The 22,198-nt window shown below is 39.7% G+C and overlaps 1 protein-coding gene across 5 annotated transcripts in view; it reads left to right on the forward strand.

Annotated features, from left to right (window-relative positions):
- The window catches only part of elavl4 (ELAV like neuron-specific RNA binding protein 4), an 86,745-nt gene extending 65,411 nt beyond the window's left edge, over positions 1 to 21,334 (forward strand). For all 5 annotated transcript variants that reach the window (XM_074667673.1, XM_074667677.1, XM_074667674.1 and 2 more), the window contains 3 exons: positions 7,570 to 7,805; positions 13,687 to 13,725; positions 16,649 to 21,334. In XM_074667673.1, the coding sequence (XP_074523774.1) occupies positions 7,570 to 7,805; positions 13,687 to 13,725; positions 16,649 to 16,976 (603 nt within the window). In that variant the 3' untranslated portion in view covers positions 16,977 to 21,334. The remainder of the gene's footprint in view (positions 1 to 7,569; positions 7,806 to 13,686; positions 13,726 to 16,648) is intronic.
- Positions 21,335 to 22,198: the final 864 nt, after the last annotated feature.

Raw genomic sequence — 22,198 nt, forward strand, 5'->3', positions numbered from 1 at the left:
ATGAAGTTTAAGTTCAGCAAAGCACCTCTGAAGTCAGAAAACTGAGCCGCTCTTACAAACCTATATGGCTCTATATCTGTAAGGTTTGGTTTTCAGCCCTCTTCTTGTAGTCACACCACTCATGTTTGCACTATTTTTTCTCAAAAGAATCACTCTTCCTCTGCTCACTTGGTGCATTCTCTCTTCTCTTGACTTGAATAATGGATGTTCTCCTTCAGACTGACACCACACCGAATCCCTGTTCTCTGTCTGTTCAGTAGCAGAGAACAGAACGGTCAAGGTAACACGAGCAGAGAGGTGCACCCTCAAGGTGGGATGACTGCAGCCTTGACTCCTACTACCAAACACCCCCCATACATAATCTTTAGAGTTCGTACTCTCTGTGGCAGCGGACACATGTGCGCACACAGATACACACATCAATACATGCATTCACATACACACTCACAAAACAGACAGATGGTAGAAGCTCCGCTCTGACAAAGGCTAAAGCACAGGGCACCTCCACTCTTCAAAGTCTCCTCGTTTCTCCTCGTGCTGCTTTTTAAAACGCCATCTGTACTCATCCACACTAAGGCTGCTTAAAACAAGGACACTGCATTTTTTCCCCTTGTAATTAAAAGCCAGCAAGAAGAGGGTTTGTTTCTGCCTCTGCCATATTATAAATCTTTTGGAAAGGCAAGGCTAATCACTTGATACGGCTGGCACAGTATAGCTGCTGAAGTTAAGGATAAAAGGATGGGACATGGCGTAGCAGACTACCTGAAAACGTTTGAAGATTTCTGAATGCACGCTTGCATCAGGGCATGTGTATACCTGGATGTTTGCATGGGCTTGGCTTCAAGTAAACAATATACTGGAAGCTTATACCAAAAAGGAAGGTGTGTGTCTTTCACATCCCAGCAGCCAGGTTTCACCCTTCCCTCTCCTGGTGTCTCAGAGGAGCAGTCATTTCTCCCGTCAGTCAGTCAGTCAGTTGTTTGGGGAAATGATAGTGGGTTTTAGAGAAAGAGCGGCTTTGTTTGGGCAGGAGCGAGCAAGAATAGCACTGTTTCCTTTCATCATCATCCTTTTACTGTCACCTTCTAACACTCTCCTCTCTCACCTTCTCTCCTTTTGTCCTTTCCTTTCCTCACTTCTCAGTCCCTGCTCTTTTTTCCCCCCTCTCCAGTTCACTCCTGTGTTGCACATCCACAACCCTCAGCACCTGCCCCCCCTCCCAACCTCTCTGTTCCCCCCTCCCCAGAATGAGCTAGCGTGTTATTGGTAAGGCAGCCAATGTGCCTGTCGGTGTGTGTTAGAGAGAGATAAGCACAGGTAGAGAGAGTTACATAAGCCTCTGTTGATTACTGTGGAGGAGAGGGAGGGCAGGAAAAGAGAGTGAGAAGAAGAGAAGGAGAGGGTGAGAGAGAGACAAATTGCTGTACCTTAGTAAGTGCATTGTGCTCTAATGTTGCCTGTATGGCTGGCTGGCTGTTGATAAGTAGCTGAGGCTTCTGGGGCTAGTTGAAAGGACAGTCATTAGGTTGGACTTGCTAAAACTGCGGCTTGCTTCATAAGTTCCAAGTTTGTTTATGTTTTCATGTAAAAGTGGAGAAAAATTTGCAGTAATACCAGTAATACTCATGTTGTGGCTTTATCACTTTAATTTTGTTTGTTTATTGCAGCGGTTTGTCACAGAGATATATACCTGGGCAATAATTAAGGATAAAAGTGGTAATATTCTGTTTTTGTTTTAATGTGAAAAAAGTCTATAAGAAAAGCATCGCCAACAATTTATCTTTCTTCTTGACAAGTGTTGCCCATGAGGCCGAGCCTGAAATAGCTCATTCCTGTTTGTTGAGATATACCAACTGTGAAAGTCAAGGCTGATAAAGATGAATGAAATAATACTTTAAGCAATTCTAATGCATTTCAATTTTTTGGCTGTTTGTGGCCATTCTGCTTTTCAAATAAGCAATGAGATTTGATGTAGGGCTGGGGAATATATCAAGTACACTCGATGTATCACAGGTTTTTGCACATGAGATGTATAAAATGATAATATCGCAATAAATGTTTTCAGTCCTCAGAACTTAAATCTCTTCGGTGATTCGCTCGTTTCACTCTCTGCTGCTCAGTCAGTGCTCCTCTCACAGCGAGGACCACGCTACCCCGCCCACCCAGAAAAAATCTCCTGCGCATGCGTGTTTTGGTATTAGGAGAGGAGAGAAGAAAGTTGCTTGTACGTCTCATCAGTCTTAGGTTGCAGGTTCCCAGGGCTTGTTTTCTAGTGTAGACTCGCTTATTTGGGTTTTGCTTTGCAGCCTGTATGATCCCTGCTTATCTCCCAACTCTCCACAACGAGAAACAAACGCAACATGTTTTTGAGTTTCACTTTCGCTTCTCTGCGCACTCTGACCCCGCCTCAGCTGTGCACAGCTCGAAACATGACGGCACATGAGTTTGGTGCTATTTGACAGATAAATCCCAAAATACTGCTAGCTGGGTTATTATCAGAAGACAAACCCAAATGCAACACAATTCAGCCAGACTCTAGGCTAACAGGCAGAAATGACTAGAGTTCTTTCAGCATGACCAACAGTATCCAGCTAGCTGATTTATGGAAATAAAAATAATATTATCTCCAACTTTAGTTCATACTTTGAAAGCATAATATAATATAATATGATATAATATAATACAATAAGCCAGTTGAATCAATCTGAATGAATTATTTTACTGGAAAAAATATGTAACTACATAAAGTTTGGTTTAAAATAAGAGGTTTGCTATTTCCCCTTTTTTGCATTCAAATTTTAAAAATCCAACTAAAGGGTCTGCTTTAATCATTATACTGATGTCATTTTATGCATCAAAGGGTTGGATTGAACATGAATATAGTGATTTAGAGGAGAAATCAGAATATCGAGATGTACATCGTGTATTGAGATACAGCCTACAACTATGGAGATATTGGATTTTGGCCATATCGTGCAGCCCTAATTTGCTGTATTTAATTTATTGGTAATCCCTCCTCTTGTGATGACATCAGACGGACGGCATGTGCTGATCTTTCTCTGAGACGTAATTATTCTACACTGCTGACATTTTTTTCACTTTTGCCCATGAAAACAGATCAGATTTGTTCATCACAAGTGAGAGATGCATGATGAAATCCTGGCACTTTAATTACTGAGTCCAAAAGGCATTATTGATGTGCAGCTTATACATCTGTGTATCTCCATGACTGTGCCAAAGACCCCCAAACCAGTCCAAAATCACCAGATAAGATGACTAAATATTTTATTTTAACATCATAAAAATGACAATTCTGAAACCAAAAAATAGTACCAAATAGTGCAGTAGAGGTATATGTTGATTTAAGAAATGTTCTCTAAAACCTACTGTTTTAAGAAGTTATTGAACTATTTTAATGTGCTTTTTAGTGCAGGTTCAAGGCGGCTTAGGCGGGTAGGAAAGTAAGTCATGACAGCTATTAGTTATTAAAATCAAAGACCGATCAGAAAAGCTTGCTTTGCCCTTAAGCCATTTATAGAATAGAATAGAAAAGAATAGAAAATACTTTATTTATCCCCGAGGGGAAATTCAGGAGTCACAGCAGCAATCAAGAAAACAAACGTAAGAAAGTGTATAGAAAGTGCAAAAAGGTCCATAAGAAAATACATGACATTTATACTGCATCAGATCGTTTATGTACATGTACAGATTGCTCCTGTCTGCTTGTTATACACTGTGATTATCACATTGAGACAGACACACACAAACACACACATACATACACACATACATACCCAGGTTTCAAGAAGTATTATGAATTTGGGGTCAACAACCACTTCACCCCTCTCACCCCCTTTTAGAGCTGCTGAACAAACTCAAGGACAAGAGTGTCTGGTGCTCACTTAAAAGGATTCAAAATAGACACACACACACACACACACACACACACGCACGCACGCGCGCGCACACACACACACACGCGCGCACGAAGGTCTATAAACAAACTGTGCTTCAGTCACCAAGAACATGATTATATATGACCACACACTTCTCTGTTTGTCTTTTCATTCTTCATTCTGAGTAGAACCTCTTCAAGGCATCACTTAAGATCATGTGTGTGTGGGTATATATATATGTATATGCATGTGTGTGTGTGTGTCGTGCTTTCATCTGTATGCCAAGCATTTGTCCAGGGGCCCTCCAGCCAGAACCAGCTTAGGAACAGCTCAAGGCCAAACAAGTGTGAGGATTAAAGGACAAACACAGTCCCCTCTTCCCCCTTTTGTCTCAGTGGAGGAAGTGAATGAGCAATGCTCTCTCCCCCTCTTTAACTACTGCTGAGGTGCCCTTGAGCAAGGCTCTTGGGGTTGCAAAGTGCCTTATGGCAGTAACTGTCATGAAATCAAGCAGAAATTACAACGAACAAAGGGAAGAGTGGTGTTGGTTGAGATCTTATGCTTGATTCATTTACAAATCAAAAAAAGAAAAACACAAATGTCTGTGAGCAATCCCCCTTATCAGCTACATCTCCAAATACCCCGTTCCCTGAAAGACAGAAATGACCGGTGGTTTACCTCAGATGCAGCACATGCATGACAACTATGATGAATAAAAAAAAGGATAGCAGTGGCTGTTGTTTGCACCGTGTATATCCCACAAGGATTGTTATTTCTCTGCTTCTGACAAGCTAATTAAAACGTACAGGTACAGAGTTGGCACAAGAGGAAGTGAGGAAAGCAAAATTTTGAAAGTCTGTTCGAGGAGAGGGAGCAAAGTTAAAAAACGAGAGAGAGAGAAAATCATTTAGACTGAAAAAGAGTAATTGAGATCACACAACAGTCAGAAGAGAAATAGCATGGTTCACAGTGTGTGTGGTCAGTTACGACCATGAAGGTACATAGTCCTTTTTGTGGTTGAGATGCAGAATCCAAACCTTTAAAAAAAAAAAAAAATTGCCAACACAAACATCAGCTCTTACTGGAATATTTTATAGAAAGCAGCAGATTGATTTGAACAGTGGTCACATGGGCTTTATGTCCCTGCTGCACCCAAAAGTTGTTTACTGCTGTAGGAGAAACATGGATCAGCACAGTTTAGAGTAAATTAGGTCCTTTTTGCAATGTTGACAGCTAAGAAAAGACTCTCAGTATTTGAAAGAAGCGAGGAATTGCAGAGAGTGCAAATGAGCAACTAAGTCTCTCTAAGTAAGCAGAAAAAAAGAAAGGGAAAAATACAGTGTTTGCACTGGGAATTGTATTTCTAACGTCTGTCTGTTTCATGATTATCAAATCCAGTCTTTCTAGATGGACAAAAAAACGTACTTGAACTCCCCTAAATTTGACAAATACACTGGACTTACAGTGATATTAGAGACATGTTTGAATAATTGGCAAATAAAGAGAAACTTTTTTTTGTTTTGTAGCCTGGCTGCACAATAAATAACCTTGTGTTGTTTGTGTGCCTTAGAGAAAAAGAGAATAAAAAAGGGAAGTGAGCTGGTCAAGGTGTTTGTCAGAATAAGAATTCAGAAGAGAATGCACCACAAGACAGGCCAACAGGAAGTATAAAATAGAAATGAGGAGAGGGATGGCATGTACAAAAATGTGGAATAACAATAAGGAGAGTTTTCATGTGTGAGAAAGAGCGAGCACACAATAATGCTCAAACACAAATTCCCCTCTTTTCTCACTACCTCTCTTTTATTCAGTCTCAGTCACACAGACATGCTTGTGTGCACACACAGTATTATGTAAATAGTCTCTTCGGCAGAGTGCTGCTGTCACTGAGCGAGCATCCTCTGGGCCATCTAGGCAGCCTCATTAAAATAAGGCACAGCATCCATTAATAGATACCAGTGTGCACGCGCACATACACACACACACACACACATATAAAACAGTCAGTAACATGCACAGAGCATTCACAGACACCAATAAAGGACCTCCCAGGAAGCACAGCTCTAAATGTTTCTCTCAGGTGGCAGTCAAAAAATGTCTCCAAGGAAACCACTCAAATGTCACCGAGAACAATGCAAGAAGAGTGTGTGTATGGCTGACTGTGACGGGAGCTAGCATGCAGGAAGGACTGAGAGGCTTTCAACAGACAGAGGGCCATCAACACAATGCACCTCCATATCTTCAGTCACAGCAAGAAAACTGAACATATACATTTTCATACTCCAAGATAAGAATAATTAAATCCATGAAAACAGCTCTCAAGTGTGAGAAAATATCTTGAAAAGAAAGAAAACAATATTAATTTCTTCGCTGAGTCAATGTTATCAAGCTACAAGTTGTAGCTTCATTTTTTTTTTGCATTGAACGGACAATGAGGATATTCTAAGTGATCTTGAAATTCTCACCACTAGATATATGCTTGACTGAAATCTAAAGCTTAAAATGAGATTATTAGCGCCAAAAAAGGTTATTTCTAAATGCTATTTCTCAACTCTCTGATAAGGTGGGACAGGACCAGGTTGATTTACAGCACGTCTAAGTCCCTTTAACAACACCACGCTTAACGACAAAGTTTAGTGGTGAAAAAAAGCAATCTGTGTTTTTCTCTGCAGAAAACGAGCTCTTGGATTGATTTTGTTGGACACAGGCGATGGACTGGTAAAAAGAAAAAAGATAGAAAAGCAGAAGATAGCTGAATGGAAGAACAATAGAGCCCAGGCTAAAGGCTACAACACGTGCTAAAGGCTAAATCAATAAAATGAAGAGTGAGGTTAAGCTAGCTCTGCTTGGTAAATAAGCACTGGTAGGATCATCCAGAGGATTCGCTATTTACAACAATGTTAGAATTTACAGACACGTCTCAGAGCACCAGGCTGTGAGTGATGCTAAATATAGCCTGGCTGGCTACTAAACTACACTGCAAACTGATTGTACAAATTTTGCTTGTTGTCACATTTCCAACAGTAGTTTTAACAAAGGCCTTGGCCAGAGTTATGTCCCCATGACAGTGTGGAGCAAGTGCTCCATGGGAAAAAGAGTCTTTATTACTAACACCTATTCTACCTTAAAGTCCTCACAGCCTCTTTAAGTTTTTGCCTCTTTATCACACCAGGAACTTTTGTATATTTCAACATTTAGTCCCTTCATTACATTATAGGGATGTTTATATACCATGTTTTACTCTACAACACAGATTCAAACACATAGATTTAAAGCGTTGGCTAATACAGAATATGCTTTTGATTATAGTATGATAAAAAAAACAATAATATAACATCAAAGGAAAAACTGGAAGTGACATTTGGTTATTCCTCACTAACTTGACACTGAGAATGTCCCACTGTGGTCATTATTTACAGATATTAATATACCTGAAACTAGCTGATATTTAGGGGGTTAAGGCAACAGATTATGCATACTCCCCAAGACTATGTGTTGCATATGGCAATTGACTCTACAGACAAAATTAAAGGCTGATGCCAATGAGCAAACAAAAGTCTTGAAATTTCAAAACTCATCCAAAAACAGATAACACACTACAAATGCAATGACTGCTTCTGTTGTGTCCAAACCCTGTGAAGTAAAAGAGGCCTGTGTTTGTTTGTGATCTGCTGGCCCCGCAGGTGGCTCCCGAGGTGTGGGCTTCATCCGCTTTGATAAGAGGATAGAGGCGGAGGAGGCCATCAAGGGCCTGAATGGACAGAAGCCATCAGGTGCCGCAGAGCCCATCACCGTCAAGTTCGCCAACAACCCCAGCCAGAAGACCAGCCAAGCCCTCCTTTCACAACTCTACCAGTCTCCCAACCGCCGATACCCGGGTCCCCTTCACCACCAGGCTCAGAGGTTCAGGTGAGTGATGGGGTGAGGCATGGAGATGGTTACTGTGGATCAAGTGGTGTAAAGACATAACAGTGAACTAAAGGGTTCAGGTTTTGTTGTTGAAGCATGGACATTAAATCACTTATGTAACTCTAAAGGTGCATTGTTGACGCATAGATTCCCAGCCTCGGGAACTCACTGGTATTTATTTGAAGACCCCACTAAGAGTCATAAATGAAGTGAAGTAAATTTGTACATCAATGTTGACCTAACCTGAGTCATAAATACATACAGACCCCTTTACAACCCTCATCATCATAAACATGTGCACGCATTTTGACTGCAGAAGCAGCGTTAAGGTCCATTAGTTAAGGCGAGTTAGCGTTCTTTGACAGAATGGACTCTTTATGGAAAGTAAATAATGAGTAAACATAAAGTATGATCAAGAGAAACAGTTTATGATCAAAGTAAAATTATAAAACTACAAACCAGTCTTGGTAATCCTGAAATCCACAACCATTAATATTCTGCTATATTTGGTGTAGTTCTCTGTCTAGACTGTTTTCTGGATCCTGTATTATGATCCAGATGTTGTGCTAAGTGGGCTGTGTGCTCTTTTTGGTTTGGGAAGGTTTCTGATAAACTGACATATGTTAACATCCTGGTATTTCACAGTCTGGTAAGTGTTAACGGATAATACAGTCATGAGCATCGAGTGACAGTTGTGTGTTTAAACTCCTCTCTGGGGTACGCTTTGGTTTTCTCCACTAAAACTTCTGTCCACTGAATTTCTGTCTGATTTTTCACAAAGCTGGGAGCCGTTTACCATCTATCAGAGTGATGATATATTAAGTTAAAAAAATGCATTTTTAGGTGTTTAACTCCCTTCATGTCATTTGACCATCATACCGTTTTGCTCAGCAGTGCTTCTGCAGTCAAATTGCGTGCACATCCGCCATGTTGATAAACAGATGATCCCTCTATTAACCTCCATCAGAAAATGTTACAATCAGTAGAGACTTTAATGTTCTGTCTCATTCACCTGCAGGCAATTGCTTAGCTTTACTCTTTTGAAATTCGGCTGAACTGAATTTATACGATTTTTGGTTGAATTATGAGTAGTTTGAACCACTGACGTGTGGTTGACTTGTTCATTACAGCACAAGCAAAGTATCTTGTATTGGCTCATTCTAATCATAGGCTTTAAGTGTTACTTCTTCATAGTAACAGTAGCAGAAGTTCATGAGCACTATAGTTTTTGGAGCCATAAACAAAGTGTCAAAATACTGCATGATGCAATATTTAAACCTAATGGTCAGAACAGAAACCAGTACAATTACTTTCTGGAGCCAGTCCTCGGCTCCATTCTGGAGACAACATGATGTAACCAATTGAAACTCCAATGACCCAGATTTAGGCAGAATTAGAATAAGAATGGGGTCACAGGGCCATCTACTCTAAAGATTGGAAATCTACAACTTAAGGTTTTAAAGTTACAAAAATGAAAAGCAAGTTATTTATATTCAATAGCAAGGAAAGAATCTGTACATACATAATAATCAATCAATAGGTTGAACAAGTATATCGCTCCATTGTCTCTACCCATGCTAATGACATTTGAAAGTACTGAAAGTTTGGCACTTCCTGTGTGTTTGGTGAGACTGACAGTGCTATTTGATATGTTGGCATGAAAAGGTTTGATGTGATATGTCTTCAACTCAACAGTAACTATTCATGGTAAAAACATCCAGGAAAGGAAACATTTGTTCCCAACAACAGGCCTGATTTGGAAAAAAACGCACCAAATGCAATTTATGGTGTTCGAACAGGGGATACAACACCTACACAACGAGAGCATGAGTCACAGCCATATCTGTGTACAAACAATGATGCAACTTTCTTCCTGTGAACATTGATTTGAGCAAACACGTCCTCCTTTTCAACAAACAGATGTTAGCAGTGCACCTGGTGCAGGTGTCAATAAAGCAGGGCCCTGAGTGCTCTGTGTGGGTCCAACCAGATCAGAGAGGAACTGTTCAGAAGAGACTGTGGGGTTCTGTCGTTCACAAATATGTATTTCCCCTCATTTCATCATGCTGCCATTAAGCCAACACATCCCAGAATATTTCCTGTGAGACCTGGGCAAAAATGTGGGTTAAGATATTGTAAATGTTTATCAAACAAAAGAGATTAAAAGAGGATGAGCGATGAATGAATGAATGAAGGGATTAAAAGCTATAAACCCAAACTATTGCTTGTTCCTGTCATGTTGCTGAAATGAAATATGATAATTTAGCACATTCTTTGCAGTTTGGCTTACTTTGAATACAAGTCCAATATGAGTAAAATTTGTTGGATGACACTCTGCGTTTAATAACGCACTGGTTCCTGAGGTATAAAGACTGACTAGCGTCTTAAGTCCATTGAACAAAGGGCAAATCACACATAAAGATGCCCTTATTAATTTGAGAATTTGTTTTAAATTAACTTCACTTTAAATAAATCAAGTACAGATGAACTAGTTTAAGCCTATGTCATTTGGGGGTTTAGTTTTTTTGCCCAGGTCTACACAATAAGCTGTCATTTAACATCATATACAGTAAATAGTCAGTTTACTGTATATATGGCATCCTGTCCCTGGCATATCCTGTCACTCACTAATAACACATGTATTGTTTTTTGTAGTTGTTTTATTTATCTAAATGTTTCAAAATTATATTTTACCTCTTCTACAAAAAGAAAGACAAAAAAACAGGTGATGAAATGATATCACAATCAACCAATCCAACGAAACCATTTCAGAATTGTAGCCAGAATATGTGCTTATACAATTTCCTCTCTTTTTCAATAACACTAAGCCGGTCGTGCTGTTTACTCTCCATCAAAGTCAGAGCTTGGAAGGTATTTTTCTTGTGGAGCGGCTTCCCTGGTGTGACACCTGAGCGATGTAGCGTGGCTGTGTGTCTGTGATACGCCAAGCCAATTTACAGGCTCTGCAGGAGAGCTGTCGCTTCTCATCACAACTCACAACCACAGGACTCTTCCTCGCTGTGTCCCTGTGCTCCAGCTCTCTGCTCCCAAGCCCTCGACCAAAACCTCACCACTTTCAAAGTTTAAAATGTCCACAGTTTCCTTTTTCCCTCCAAATTCAGCCGGGATAACAGTGGGAAGGACAATTTCTGTTTAAAAGAGCAGGTAAACCTGACCATTGTCTGTTGTACACAAAACAAAATCTAAAGTTCAGATAGCTTATTTGGATAAATTTAAGTTGATAAAGCATGTATGCCTGAAACTAAGATAACAATAAGATTACTTAAAATACAATGTATTGAAAATGATAAACTTGATTTTCCTGCTTGATTAATGCGTGTAATAATGTGCTGCTATTTACATGCCCAATTTAAAAAAGGTCTGGCCAGGATATAGTACAGTCATGCTACAGACATGACAAAGTCTATCCTGCGTTATTAAATCACATGCAACATGTGAACATTTAATGAGCTCATATGGTCTCTCCCTGAGACAGCAAACATAATCGACTGCAGCACAATACACCAAGCCCTAGATCCTGGCTCGCTTTCGATCCTCTGTCGTTAACTAATGGTTCTAATTAGCAAATTAGCCCTATTATATCCAGGGCAGGAGACAATTTTAATTGAAAAGATTTTGGTTTCAAAAAAGAAAAGACAAAAACGCCCCTTCCTCCATTAACATGCATTGAGAGAAACACAAAAGCCCTATTGTTTAGATGGAGCTTGGAGAGGCGGTGTGAAAAGCTGGAGTGTTTGCGTGGATAGCGTGCATCAGAGTGCATTCATACATGTGTAAGAGAGGAAGAGAGACAGAGAGGGGAAGTCAGCAGCAGGTTGGTTTGTTGGGACCCAACGGCCCAGCAGCCAGCAGATGTCTTTCGTGCTCCCAGGCCTGGAGCGCCTCTCCTCTGAGCATCCTCTCCAATTGACTCATTTACCCACAAAGCAGCCTGCTTGTTCCCCTCCCACGTAATGGGCTAATTACAGCTTTAATGATTCTGTGTATCCTTTTCGCCACTATTTTCTTTGTTTTAAGGTTTCTTTATTAGTATGCAGTAATGTCAAAAAGAGAAAAAAAAAGGACACTTTGAACAGAGACAATAAGCGAGGCTGCAGTTGACTCAAAAACATAAGTGTCAAGTGAAAAAACATTTTGTGAATATTCTTTCATAAAATTTGGTAACAGGACACAATTTTTAACACAACTTTTAACATTTTATAGATAACATAAAAAATAAAAAACTTTAAAAAAACATTCTGTAATATTCACATTTATGAAAATCAATGAGAATAATTAGTGAGAAGTCAATTTGAAATTATGGAGGTGATTAAAGTTCTTAGTCACATTCCTGTATTCAGTGATCTTCAGGATTTCTAATTTATAAGGTATTAAAGTAAAATAACCATGCATCCTGTTGTTAAATTGCACCTAAATGAAAAGACTGCTGATCTCTTTTCACTAACACACATTGTACCTGTAATGTGAAACAGCAGATAGTGATACTGTCATTTTTGTTATATGGGTTGTTCATTGTTAGAATTTAAAGCTGCAATGAGTTGATGATACAGTTGTGATTGGCATTACTGTCAAACCCAATTCAACATTTCTAAAGATTTCTAGAGTCACTGTAAGGCTTTTGTAAATACTGCGTAAAAGTTGTTTCAAGAAAGCAGATGCTTGTTTATCGAAAAGACAATGAGAAACTACCCTGATGGTCAAGTCAAAGTCAGAGAGTTTGTGGTGTTTTCAAGAGGAACGAGGCGTCACCAGCCAGCTGTTGCTCAATAAGCCGTGGCCTCTGTCCATTAGGCCAGAGGAGTTAATAAGACATGAGACAGGCCAGACCCAAGTGACGAATGAAGGTCATTGAGTCACAGAGCAGACTGCATCCATCCAAGAGGGCCAACATTTCATACAGCCCACAGGTTTCTAAATTCCCACAAACAGGCTCACACACACACACTTGCACAAAAGCTGGATTACCCTCATTCACTTCAATAAATAGATGAAGTTGAAGCGCTTGAATTGGCCTATAATCTCAACATAACCTTTTAAACCTCCTGACTACCTCTCAGCCATTCCACCTGACCTTTTTCTCACTTTTTCATAGATAGTTTTATGCTTACTTGTGCTTTTGTTGGACCACCTCATGGAAAACATACTTATCATCATCATCATCACTTCTCTCGCTCACCATCATTCAAACGCCAAACCATTACACTGACAGAACTCTGGATAATTTCCAGTCATCTCAGAAGTGTTTTCTCGACTGAGTTAACATAAATCATTGACAAAACGTGATGAGAAATTTTGTTGACCTCCATCTTCTTATGAACCATCAATGTGGCGGCATGAATTGTATGAATAACCCCATGCAATTCCCTGCACATAAATAAGTTGGAGATATGCCATAGTGCTACACTATGGCTAGCAAAGCATGCTAGTATAGCAGTCTTATGCTATGCTGTGCTCCCACCCTGCCACTATCGCTGCACTGTATGTGACTGTAATACTGAACTGAGACCTTTCCACTGCTGTGGACCTGTATAAGGATTACAGTCACACCTGTTGTAAAAGCAATGTGCCTGTAACACTCTGCTCTGGTGTTAGCTAGTGCAGAATTATGCCAAAGCCTTTAAAGCAGCGCAGCGGTGGCTGACCGAACAAGTGCCGACCATACCAATGGTACAGTAACTTCATTAACTGATGATAGCATTTTGTGGTGGGGCTCCTCAGTGTAATGGACCAACTATAGATGGGTTTGTTTGTTTTTGAGTGAGGAGAACCATGCAGTTCCTACAGGGACTTAACATTAGTTCCATTGAGTGAGTCGACCATCTGCCCACCATTAACCCCAGAACCCTCCTTCTCTTTACAGGCTGGACAATTTGCTTAATATGGCCTATGGCGTAAAGAGGTAATTAAAAACTTCACCCAATGCCAGATGTCCATGTTGACTCAATGATTTTTCAATATCCTTTTTTTTTCCTTGTATTTTCTTAGTTTTTGTTTCCTTGTATTTTTCCAGTCACTTTACGTTTGATAGTTTGTTCAAGGTCAACTGCATCTTTGTTTTTTTAATTTTTCTTTCACGTAATCTTCAGTTGGTTTGATATTCTCTACCAACTACTTTAAGTGTTTGAAAAAAAAAGAAAAAAGAAAACAGTCTTTGTTTTCATTGGTGATGAATTTACTTTGGTTTGATTATGACAAGTGCTGGTGTCGTTTGGATTGTTTTGGGTTGTTTTCTGTGTACTGAATGGATTTTTTTCCTTGGTGTACAACTCCTAATTTTTAGGTGTGTTTATTTTTCTACTGGATTCAGGTTCTCCTGCCTGTCACTGTCACTCGACAGCTTTAGTTTGGGAGTAGTAGTTGTCACTTTGAATTTAAAGGTACTTCCTCCACCACAAGAACAAAACCTTCTTGCATCCACTATTAGCTAGGGAACACTATCCTCTATTTGATAGATTCACATCAGTGCATTGGGGATCTAAAAAAGTCAATAGTGCCTTAATTTACGCTAGCAGAAGCTGTAGTATTCAATAAGGACATGGATAAGGCTGGATGAACCTGGATCCCTGCTGGAAACAGGGAATGCTGTTTCACCGCAGACAGCTCCAGCTTTGCTCGGCACTGCTCTGCTCGAACTCCTTCCTTTCGCCTCCATGTTTCATTTTTGCTTTCTCGCTACTACAGGTGTTGCATAAGCAAGAGCAGCAGCCACTGTAGTGATAGATGTTTTATGTGCTGACGGTGGCATCTTGCATGTTGTGAGCACAGAGGACGCCATCTGAGGGCAGCTTAGCAACTCAAACAGAGAGCAAGCTTTCATTTGGGAATAACGTTCTCAGAAACTTTCTATATACAGTTTTAATTTTGTTGAATTGCAGGATTTCAGACTGTAGTTACAGGTTTAACTCTTAGTGTCTGTAACCCTGTGCCCTCATTCCAAGTCTTTACGTCATTCTACAAAAGTGGAAATGGTGAATCTGACTCAGCCATGATGGCTGCATAGCTTGTCATCAAGCTAGAAGTGCTTCTCAGCGAGGTTAGCATTCAAAAGGAAGAGAAGAAAGGTGTTAAGGGCTGGCTGGAGATGGTTGCCTTTACAAAGGACAGAATAGATATCTGGTCAGCTACACTGTTGCTATGCAACCCCTGGTCTTGTCTGTAACATTGGGAAGTATTTGGTCCTGCTCTGATGGGTACACTCACATGAACATTTACACATGTGCTCACACACGAATATATAGCCATATTATCTCCACATCCTTGTAGTAGCCATGTTTGGATACAAAACACTTCCAATGCGCCACATATGTCAGAAGAAATCTTAACACGAGGACAGCTGTTTTACATGCTGCATACTCAAAGAGAAAATAGTCAAAATCTTCTGTTGATTTTTAGATCAGAAATATAAGCAGCTAAGAAGCTGTTATTATGGTACCATGTTGTCATGATATGTAAAAAGGAAAACGATATTGATTTTTGTTATATGAATGTATACTTTTCTAAATTACTGATAGCCATCCACCAATACTGTGACTGTAAGCTTCACACTACTGAAGATCTTTATGGAAAGAAACCTTGTTGTTGCAGATAGCCCTTGTTACAGAGGAGCTGAACATGTTAGATCATTTAAAAAGTATCCACAGTGGCCAGATGTAAACTGTACATGGCCAAAGTCAGGCAGGAAGGTCGTTGTGATTGCCGGGCATATATAGTCGCTGGAGAGAGACGGGTGGGGGCCCTGAGCAGCAAGCAGGGCTATCGATCAGTGCCACGAGCTCAGGAATAGAGCAGAATAGAACACTCTGCAGACTGCAGGGGGAGTGGGAGGAATACACTTTGTACCTTAATGCCACTGGGCTGTAAAGTGCTTCCATTTTCCATTTAGTTTGCTCCCTCTTCCCTCCCTCCCTCCCTTCCCCTTAAGAAGGAAGCCTTCTCTAAGACAGCTGCAGCAAAGCGGAAATCTCAATTAAAGCACGCCCAATAATGCCTATAGTCGTTTCTTGGTGAGAGGTGGCATAAAAAATGAACCTTTTTATCTCATTTACCTTTTATTTAAAAGTGTGGATATTTTTTTTTTCCCTTTTTCTTTCCTTTGAGCGGAAAGGCAATTAAGTGAAGTCAACTGAGGATTCAAATCTCTTGCATCACTAGAAAAAGGGAAAGATTATGAGGCGAATGAGAGCAGATTTAGCAGGCTAGTGCATGATCTTTGATGGATTTCTAGCAACGGTTTAATTCAACAACTTCCTGCAATTTAGCTCCTAAAGGAGCCACTCAAGGACACAAAAAGAGAACCTTCGCCTGCGTCTCCTTCAGCTGAAATATAGCCCAGCATGCTGCACTGTCGTCACTCCTGATTGGAGGCCTTTCAGAACTGAGGAGCAAAGGGGAGCTGTAGTTGTAGCTGTGCAAACACACAAAGAAACCAGTGCGTTAAGACATAAACATACACACACACTAAACATTCATACATGTACAACCTTTTATCAGAGTTGTACACCTGACTTGGGGAGTTTCTGTAGTTTGATCAGTAATCATTTTACTGATAATATTTTTATGCTAGTTACTTAATGACTGCAGACAGGAGAATGTTAGCAAGTAAGACTTAACAAGATATAGATGAGAAGCATTCTGTGGATGCATTTTGCTCTCCAGATCCAAGGTGGAGTTACGTTTTCACTGGTTTAAGGCCATTTCATGTACACTAGAAGCAGACATGAAGTTATGTTGGTGTCTTGACCTATTCAATCAAAACTTGCTCTTGTCTCTCTCCCTGTCTGTCTGTTCTCCTTCTGTCTCCCCCTCTCTGTCTCCCTACTCAGGTTCTCCCCCATCACAATCGACAGCATGACCAGCCTGGTGGGCATGAACATACCCGGTCACACGGGCACCGGTTGGTGCATCTTCGTGTACAACCTTTCTCCAGATTCAGACGAGAGCGTGCTCTGGCAGCTGTTTGGGCCTTTCGGTGCGGTCAACAATGTCAAGGTGATCCGCGACTTCAACACCAACAAGTGCAAAGGCTTCGGCTTCGTCACTATGACGAATTATGACGAGGCGGCCATGGCCATCGCCAGTCTCAACGGCTACAGGTTGGGCGACCGCGTCTTGCAAGTCTCCTTCAAGACTAACAAGACACACAAGTCCTGAACTCTAGCAGGTAGATGCAGTTGCCCCGCGACTTTGTCTGCTCCAAAATTGCCCCGACCCCCCACCCCCCCTCCACCTCCACCCATCCCTCAACCCTCCTCAAGTCACTACCACTACCACCCTACTACAGCCATCCAACGCAGCAAACTCAAACTCCAACTGGAACACAAAGCAACCGACAAACCACCAAACAAATTGAACTAGAAATGGCTTATATTATAACTTTGGACCTATAAGCCAATGTTGCCTAAGTATTACAAAAATGAAATGATGAAAATGTTCATGAGTTTTTTGGAAGCTCCTGTGATAATGCAGGCTTCTCTTAGTTGTATATTCTTTCTGTTTGTTGTGGTTGTTCAAATGATTTTTCTCTTCTGTGTAAACAGTAGCAAATCCCTGTATCCCCTTATTTCAGAGAAGAGAATGTCCTTTTTAGATTGAAACTTTTTCTCTGTCTTGATTCAGGATTTGTTTTTCTTTTGTAAATCCGGATCCACTGTCGTTAGTATTAAATATATATATAAATATATATATACCTCCCTGTCGATGTAGGGAGGGGGCTCTTTTTTAAATTGGTGAACCATTCATTCATTTTTAGTATGTATTAAAATCTTCCCCTTATCCATTATTGATGGGATTCCGCGATCCCACTTACTCTGATGTAGAAAAAAAAAGAATTTCTAACATTGTTTTTGTTTTGTATCGCAAACAAAACATAATGTCTTTCCTCACAGGGGTTCAGGGAGATGGGGCGAGGGAGGGGATGGGTTAGCTTTCCTGATGACACGTTCAGTAATTTAAGAAAAAAATAACACTGTTGCCAAAGAGAAGATCTCTTTGCTTGAAAAAAATGCATTTAGAAAAAGATAAAAATAAAGAGAAAGAAGATCTATTTTTATAAATGATAATTAAAATAATAATTATTGAAGAATTTTTACAAGAATCTGGATTTGAAAAAAGAGAAAAATATTTTGACTGGCTAACTGGGGGGGCCGGGGCGGGAGGGAGGGGGCACCACCTTGTCTTGTCGTTCTGCCGTGGTACTTTATAGGATCAAAGGTTGTTTGTTTTTTGGGAAATCCAAGATGGCGGCGATTTTGTAGATGGAAGGTTTTGTGAAATGGATGCAAATTGAGGCAGGTGATTTTGGTAATTTTTCACATATGTACTAGTGCGTAATTATTCAACAGCGATACCCAAAAGGGAAGGGAGAGGGGTCTTTCCGAGGCCTAACCATCCTTTTAGTCCAGAGCCCAAAGCAAGAAGAACCTTTGTCCACTTGTTTTCCTGTTTTTGTCATCAGTCAATATGGGATCTCAGTAAATAGATATATACACATCTATCCATTTAGAGAGCATACTATACATTATCTATATCATTTTCTTCGCTCTGCGTTTGTGAACTTACATTTGAAAAGAACTTCCTTTTAGCGATCAACAGTAGGTGCTATACTACATTATTCACATATCTTAAATATCCAAGTTTGTTGTTCTATGTGTTGTTTAAAGAAAAAAAATACTTCGATGTTGGCATTGACTTGAGCTGCTGTTCTTTGTTTAATATTTGTTTATTGTTGGCCCACATATCTGGTGAGACTATTCCTTTGCTGAATAACCAGATCATGGAACTTGGGCCTTGTAAGAATCACTGAACAAACTTTAATTTGGTATTTTTTCTGTTTGGCTTGCTGACTTTTAGGTTACTTGCTGAGCGTGAAACGTTTGTCAAAACTAAATGATGATTAGCTAGTTCCGTTAGTCTAGATATTTGTTTCCTTAAAAAGGATCTATGACAACTGTGTCTTTATTTGCTGTGTACAAATAGATGATATATATATACATATATAGTCTACATTTGTTTTACAATATCTACTGTACTATATGAGTTGTCACTGTTCTTTTGTTTGAGCTTGTCTTTTTCATATGACAACTTATTATGAAGTGGTGGTTCAGTTACTTAGAAAAACTTGTGAGGAAACTGTTCAATTGTTGTCATGTTGCTTGTGGAGAAAAAAAAAAGATTTGGATTAACTTTAAGTTAGCTGCCGCGGCAAAAGAAACCGAACAAAAGCTTAGAATATAACTGCATTTGTTGATTTACTTATCTATTTTTTAAACTATTTATTTTTCTATTTATTTGTATTTATTCTGTATTTATTAATTGATTAATTTATCTGTGTATTTATGTATTTATTTGTTTCATTGTCTGTGTATTTGCGTGATTCTGGTACAGGGAGGGGGCGTTTCTGAGCAAAAGGGAACAAAGCGACTAGTGGAGAGGCTCTTCCAGTAGTCCACTGCACTGAGAGAACTTTTAGTACGTTTGTGCTTTGTACCAATATATCAAAATTACAATATAAAAAACCTAAAAGTCAAGAAAACTGAAAAAAATGTCTGGAGGGTTGGGGGACGCTCTTCCCTTATTACTAGAAACAGTTACTCGCTATGCATAACCTAGTTAATAGTTAAATTTGCTATTGCTTTTTTCTTGTCTTGTTAAAATGAAATCTTTAGATCTTTTTCAATAAAGTTTAGTCTTAATAGAATGTTATAAACAGTTGTTCTGGTTCAATATAACCTGTGATAAGTTTGTGTAGTTCTAAAAAGCCACTCCGTCCACACCCTCCCTCCACTTACTACCGCTTTGTGATGAAACCTTTATGCAAAAATGTGGGTCTGAAAGCATAGTTTTCAGTTTTCAGTGAAACATTTTCTAGAACATTCAGCTCTTGGAGGCTTGGGCAGTTATACATTTGAAAAAGGAGCAAATGCCCATTGTTGTTTGAGGGTCATTCATTGCACTGGACTAAATCTGTCAGAATCACCTAAGAGTCAAAAACTTATTTTTAAAAATATTCATCATGTTTTCAAATGACATACCAACAAATCTTTAACAAAGGAGAAATTGTAACCATTGCACACTAACTGTTCTTTACAGCAGTTGTTGCTATACTTAAGAAGTACTCTGGAGGTATGAAAAGGGATTGTACCGACTCTATATTTTATATACTCTAATATGATATATATTATATATTTTGAAAGGTGAAAGGTAAGGGAATGGTTCCAGAAGAATAAATATACAGAATTGGATTTTTTTGTTGTTTGTTGTTAAGACTTGAAAACATGAAGGAGGTGTGTGGAGAGCATTTTAAACACTCAGACGCATGCTCGCATTAGTACACACTCCTCCCTCACACCTCAGTCATCTGAAAGGCCGGGTCATCTTCTTTCATCATTATTAACCATTCATCATCTGTGCCATCCAATCACATAGTTTTCTAACGTCATTATGGCAACAAATTAACCGTTACCCCACCCACTCATCCACCAACCAACCAACCAGACCCTGTCATGCTCCCCGCCTCCGTCGGGAGCTTGAATTATGCAACGACCCCAGTAGAATGTTGTTCTGATGTGCGAACTTATTTCCTACTCTGTATGACTTTTGAACTCTTACGATGTGTGCCTGTGTTCCGCCTAGACCCTGTGTGCACAAGTGTGTGTGTGGGTGAGCGTGTGTGCCGGGCATGTGTGCATGTTCGTATGCATGTTTCTTTATGTAACAGTGTGTGTGTTTGTCCTCACGTTTGTAAGCCTGGAGTACATCCAGGTGTGCGTATGTTCTGTATACTCATGTTAAGTGTTTGTGATAATGTGTGTTTGAGTGTGTGTGACTGTGCATTTGGGTCTGTTTAGTGCACATATATACAAATGTATGTGTGTGTGTCTCCCTGAATGAATGTAGCAGAGCTAGCAGGTGTGGTTGTGCAAAGTTGTGCGTGTGTGTGTGTGTGAGAGAAAGTGTGTGCATGTCAGGGTGTTTGAAACATGGGGCTGCGTCACCTCGCTCTATGCCCGACCCCTATGGCTCACACCATCCCCTGTAGCGCCTTATAGTGGCAGCCTGCCAGTAGGAACAACGCAGCCAGTAGTGGAGGAGGGAAGGTGAACAGAGGAACTCGGCTCTTCTTGTCAGTTTTCATTTTTTCCTCCTGAGACGTGTTTGTTTACTATCTGAAAAATCTATAAACGAAATCTTTAAAGACAAAAAAGACGAAAAAATGTTCACAGAGCCCCATGACCGCGGCTCTCTCTACTCTCTCCTGCTTATGTTATTACTTAACAATTATCAATGATGATTATTATGATTATTATTGCTATTATTCTTAGTATTCTTATTCTTATTATTAATCCAATTACTGCGATGAATGACTTCATGTTATCCTTGCTAGTTTAGGTCATTTCTGAAACTGGAAACAAAAATAAAAATCTTGCTGTAAATGTTTGTTTTTTTTTTCATAAAACTGTTGTGTTTGAATTATTTGTACTTTTGAATGTTGGGACAATAAAATGAGGTGTTAAGAGCTTGGAGGTTTCTTGTCGTAATGGTTGATGCACTGAAGCAGCTGAGCCTGTTCACACTGGTCACTATGTGGAGCTGGTGTCTGGTACGTTTTAGAACACTGTAACTAAACTATGCACCTACCTTTGGGTTGTTTTGGTCAGTTTAAAAGAAAAATACTTCCGGTTTATTTGAGAGATACACTCATTTATGAATTGAGGAAAAGTTTACCTAATAGCATGCATATCTACAGCATAATATTAAAGTAAAGTTTTACATTTTAGCCTGTCATTTGGTAGTTTTGCCCTCCCAAAAAATGTGTTTTTTTTTTTTTTTTTTGGAAGATAGATTTCTAAAATGAAGCAGCAACTCATCTTGAGGTACTAAAAAAGGTGAAGGGCAGATTAATCTCAAAATCCGTATCACATCAAAGACAGTTGCAGCCTCAGTTTATTGTTTTTAAATCTGTCTTGTAGCATCAAGGAAGATTTCAAATTAGTCAACACAATAGACCTGCAACGGTAAATCAGAAAATTAATCTGCCTTCATGGTGACCTTTCGGCTACTGAGGGACAGTCACGACAGCGAGGCAGTAATCCTGCAGACATAAAGCGCAGGGCTGAGGTGCTGCTGTAGGACGGTAGAGAAATCAAGCTCAGATACTTCAGTGAGATAACACTGCCCCCTGTATCTCCACCAGAGTATCCACGACCTCCGTGGCACCGTGCATCTCCTTGATTAGGTCAGCTGTGGTTACCTGTTTTTCCTCTTATCTTTCTGTTTTATAATGCAAACCTGAGATAATTAAACATAAAGGAATGTAACAAAGAAAAAATCCTGCATCAGAGAGAAATATATGCAATGTGCAACAACATTGTTTG

This window comes from Halichoeres trimaculatus, unplaced genomic scaffold (assembly GCF_033239565.1).
Source record: "Halichoeres trimaculatus isolate MK-OKI-2021-1 unplaced genomic scaffold, fHalTri1.1 fHalTri1_scaffold_4, whole genome shotgun sequence".
Classification (NCBI taxonomy): domain Eukaryota; kingdom Metazoa; phylum Chordata; class Actinopteri; order Labriformes; family Labridae; genus Halichoeres; species Halichoeres trimaculatus.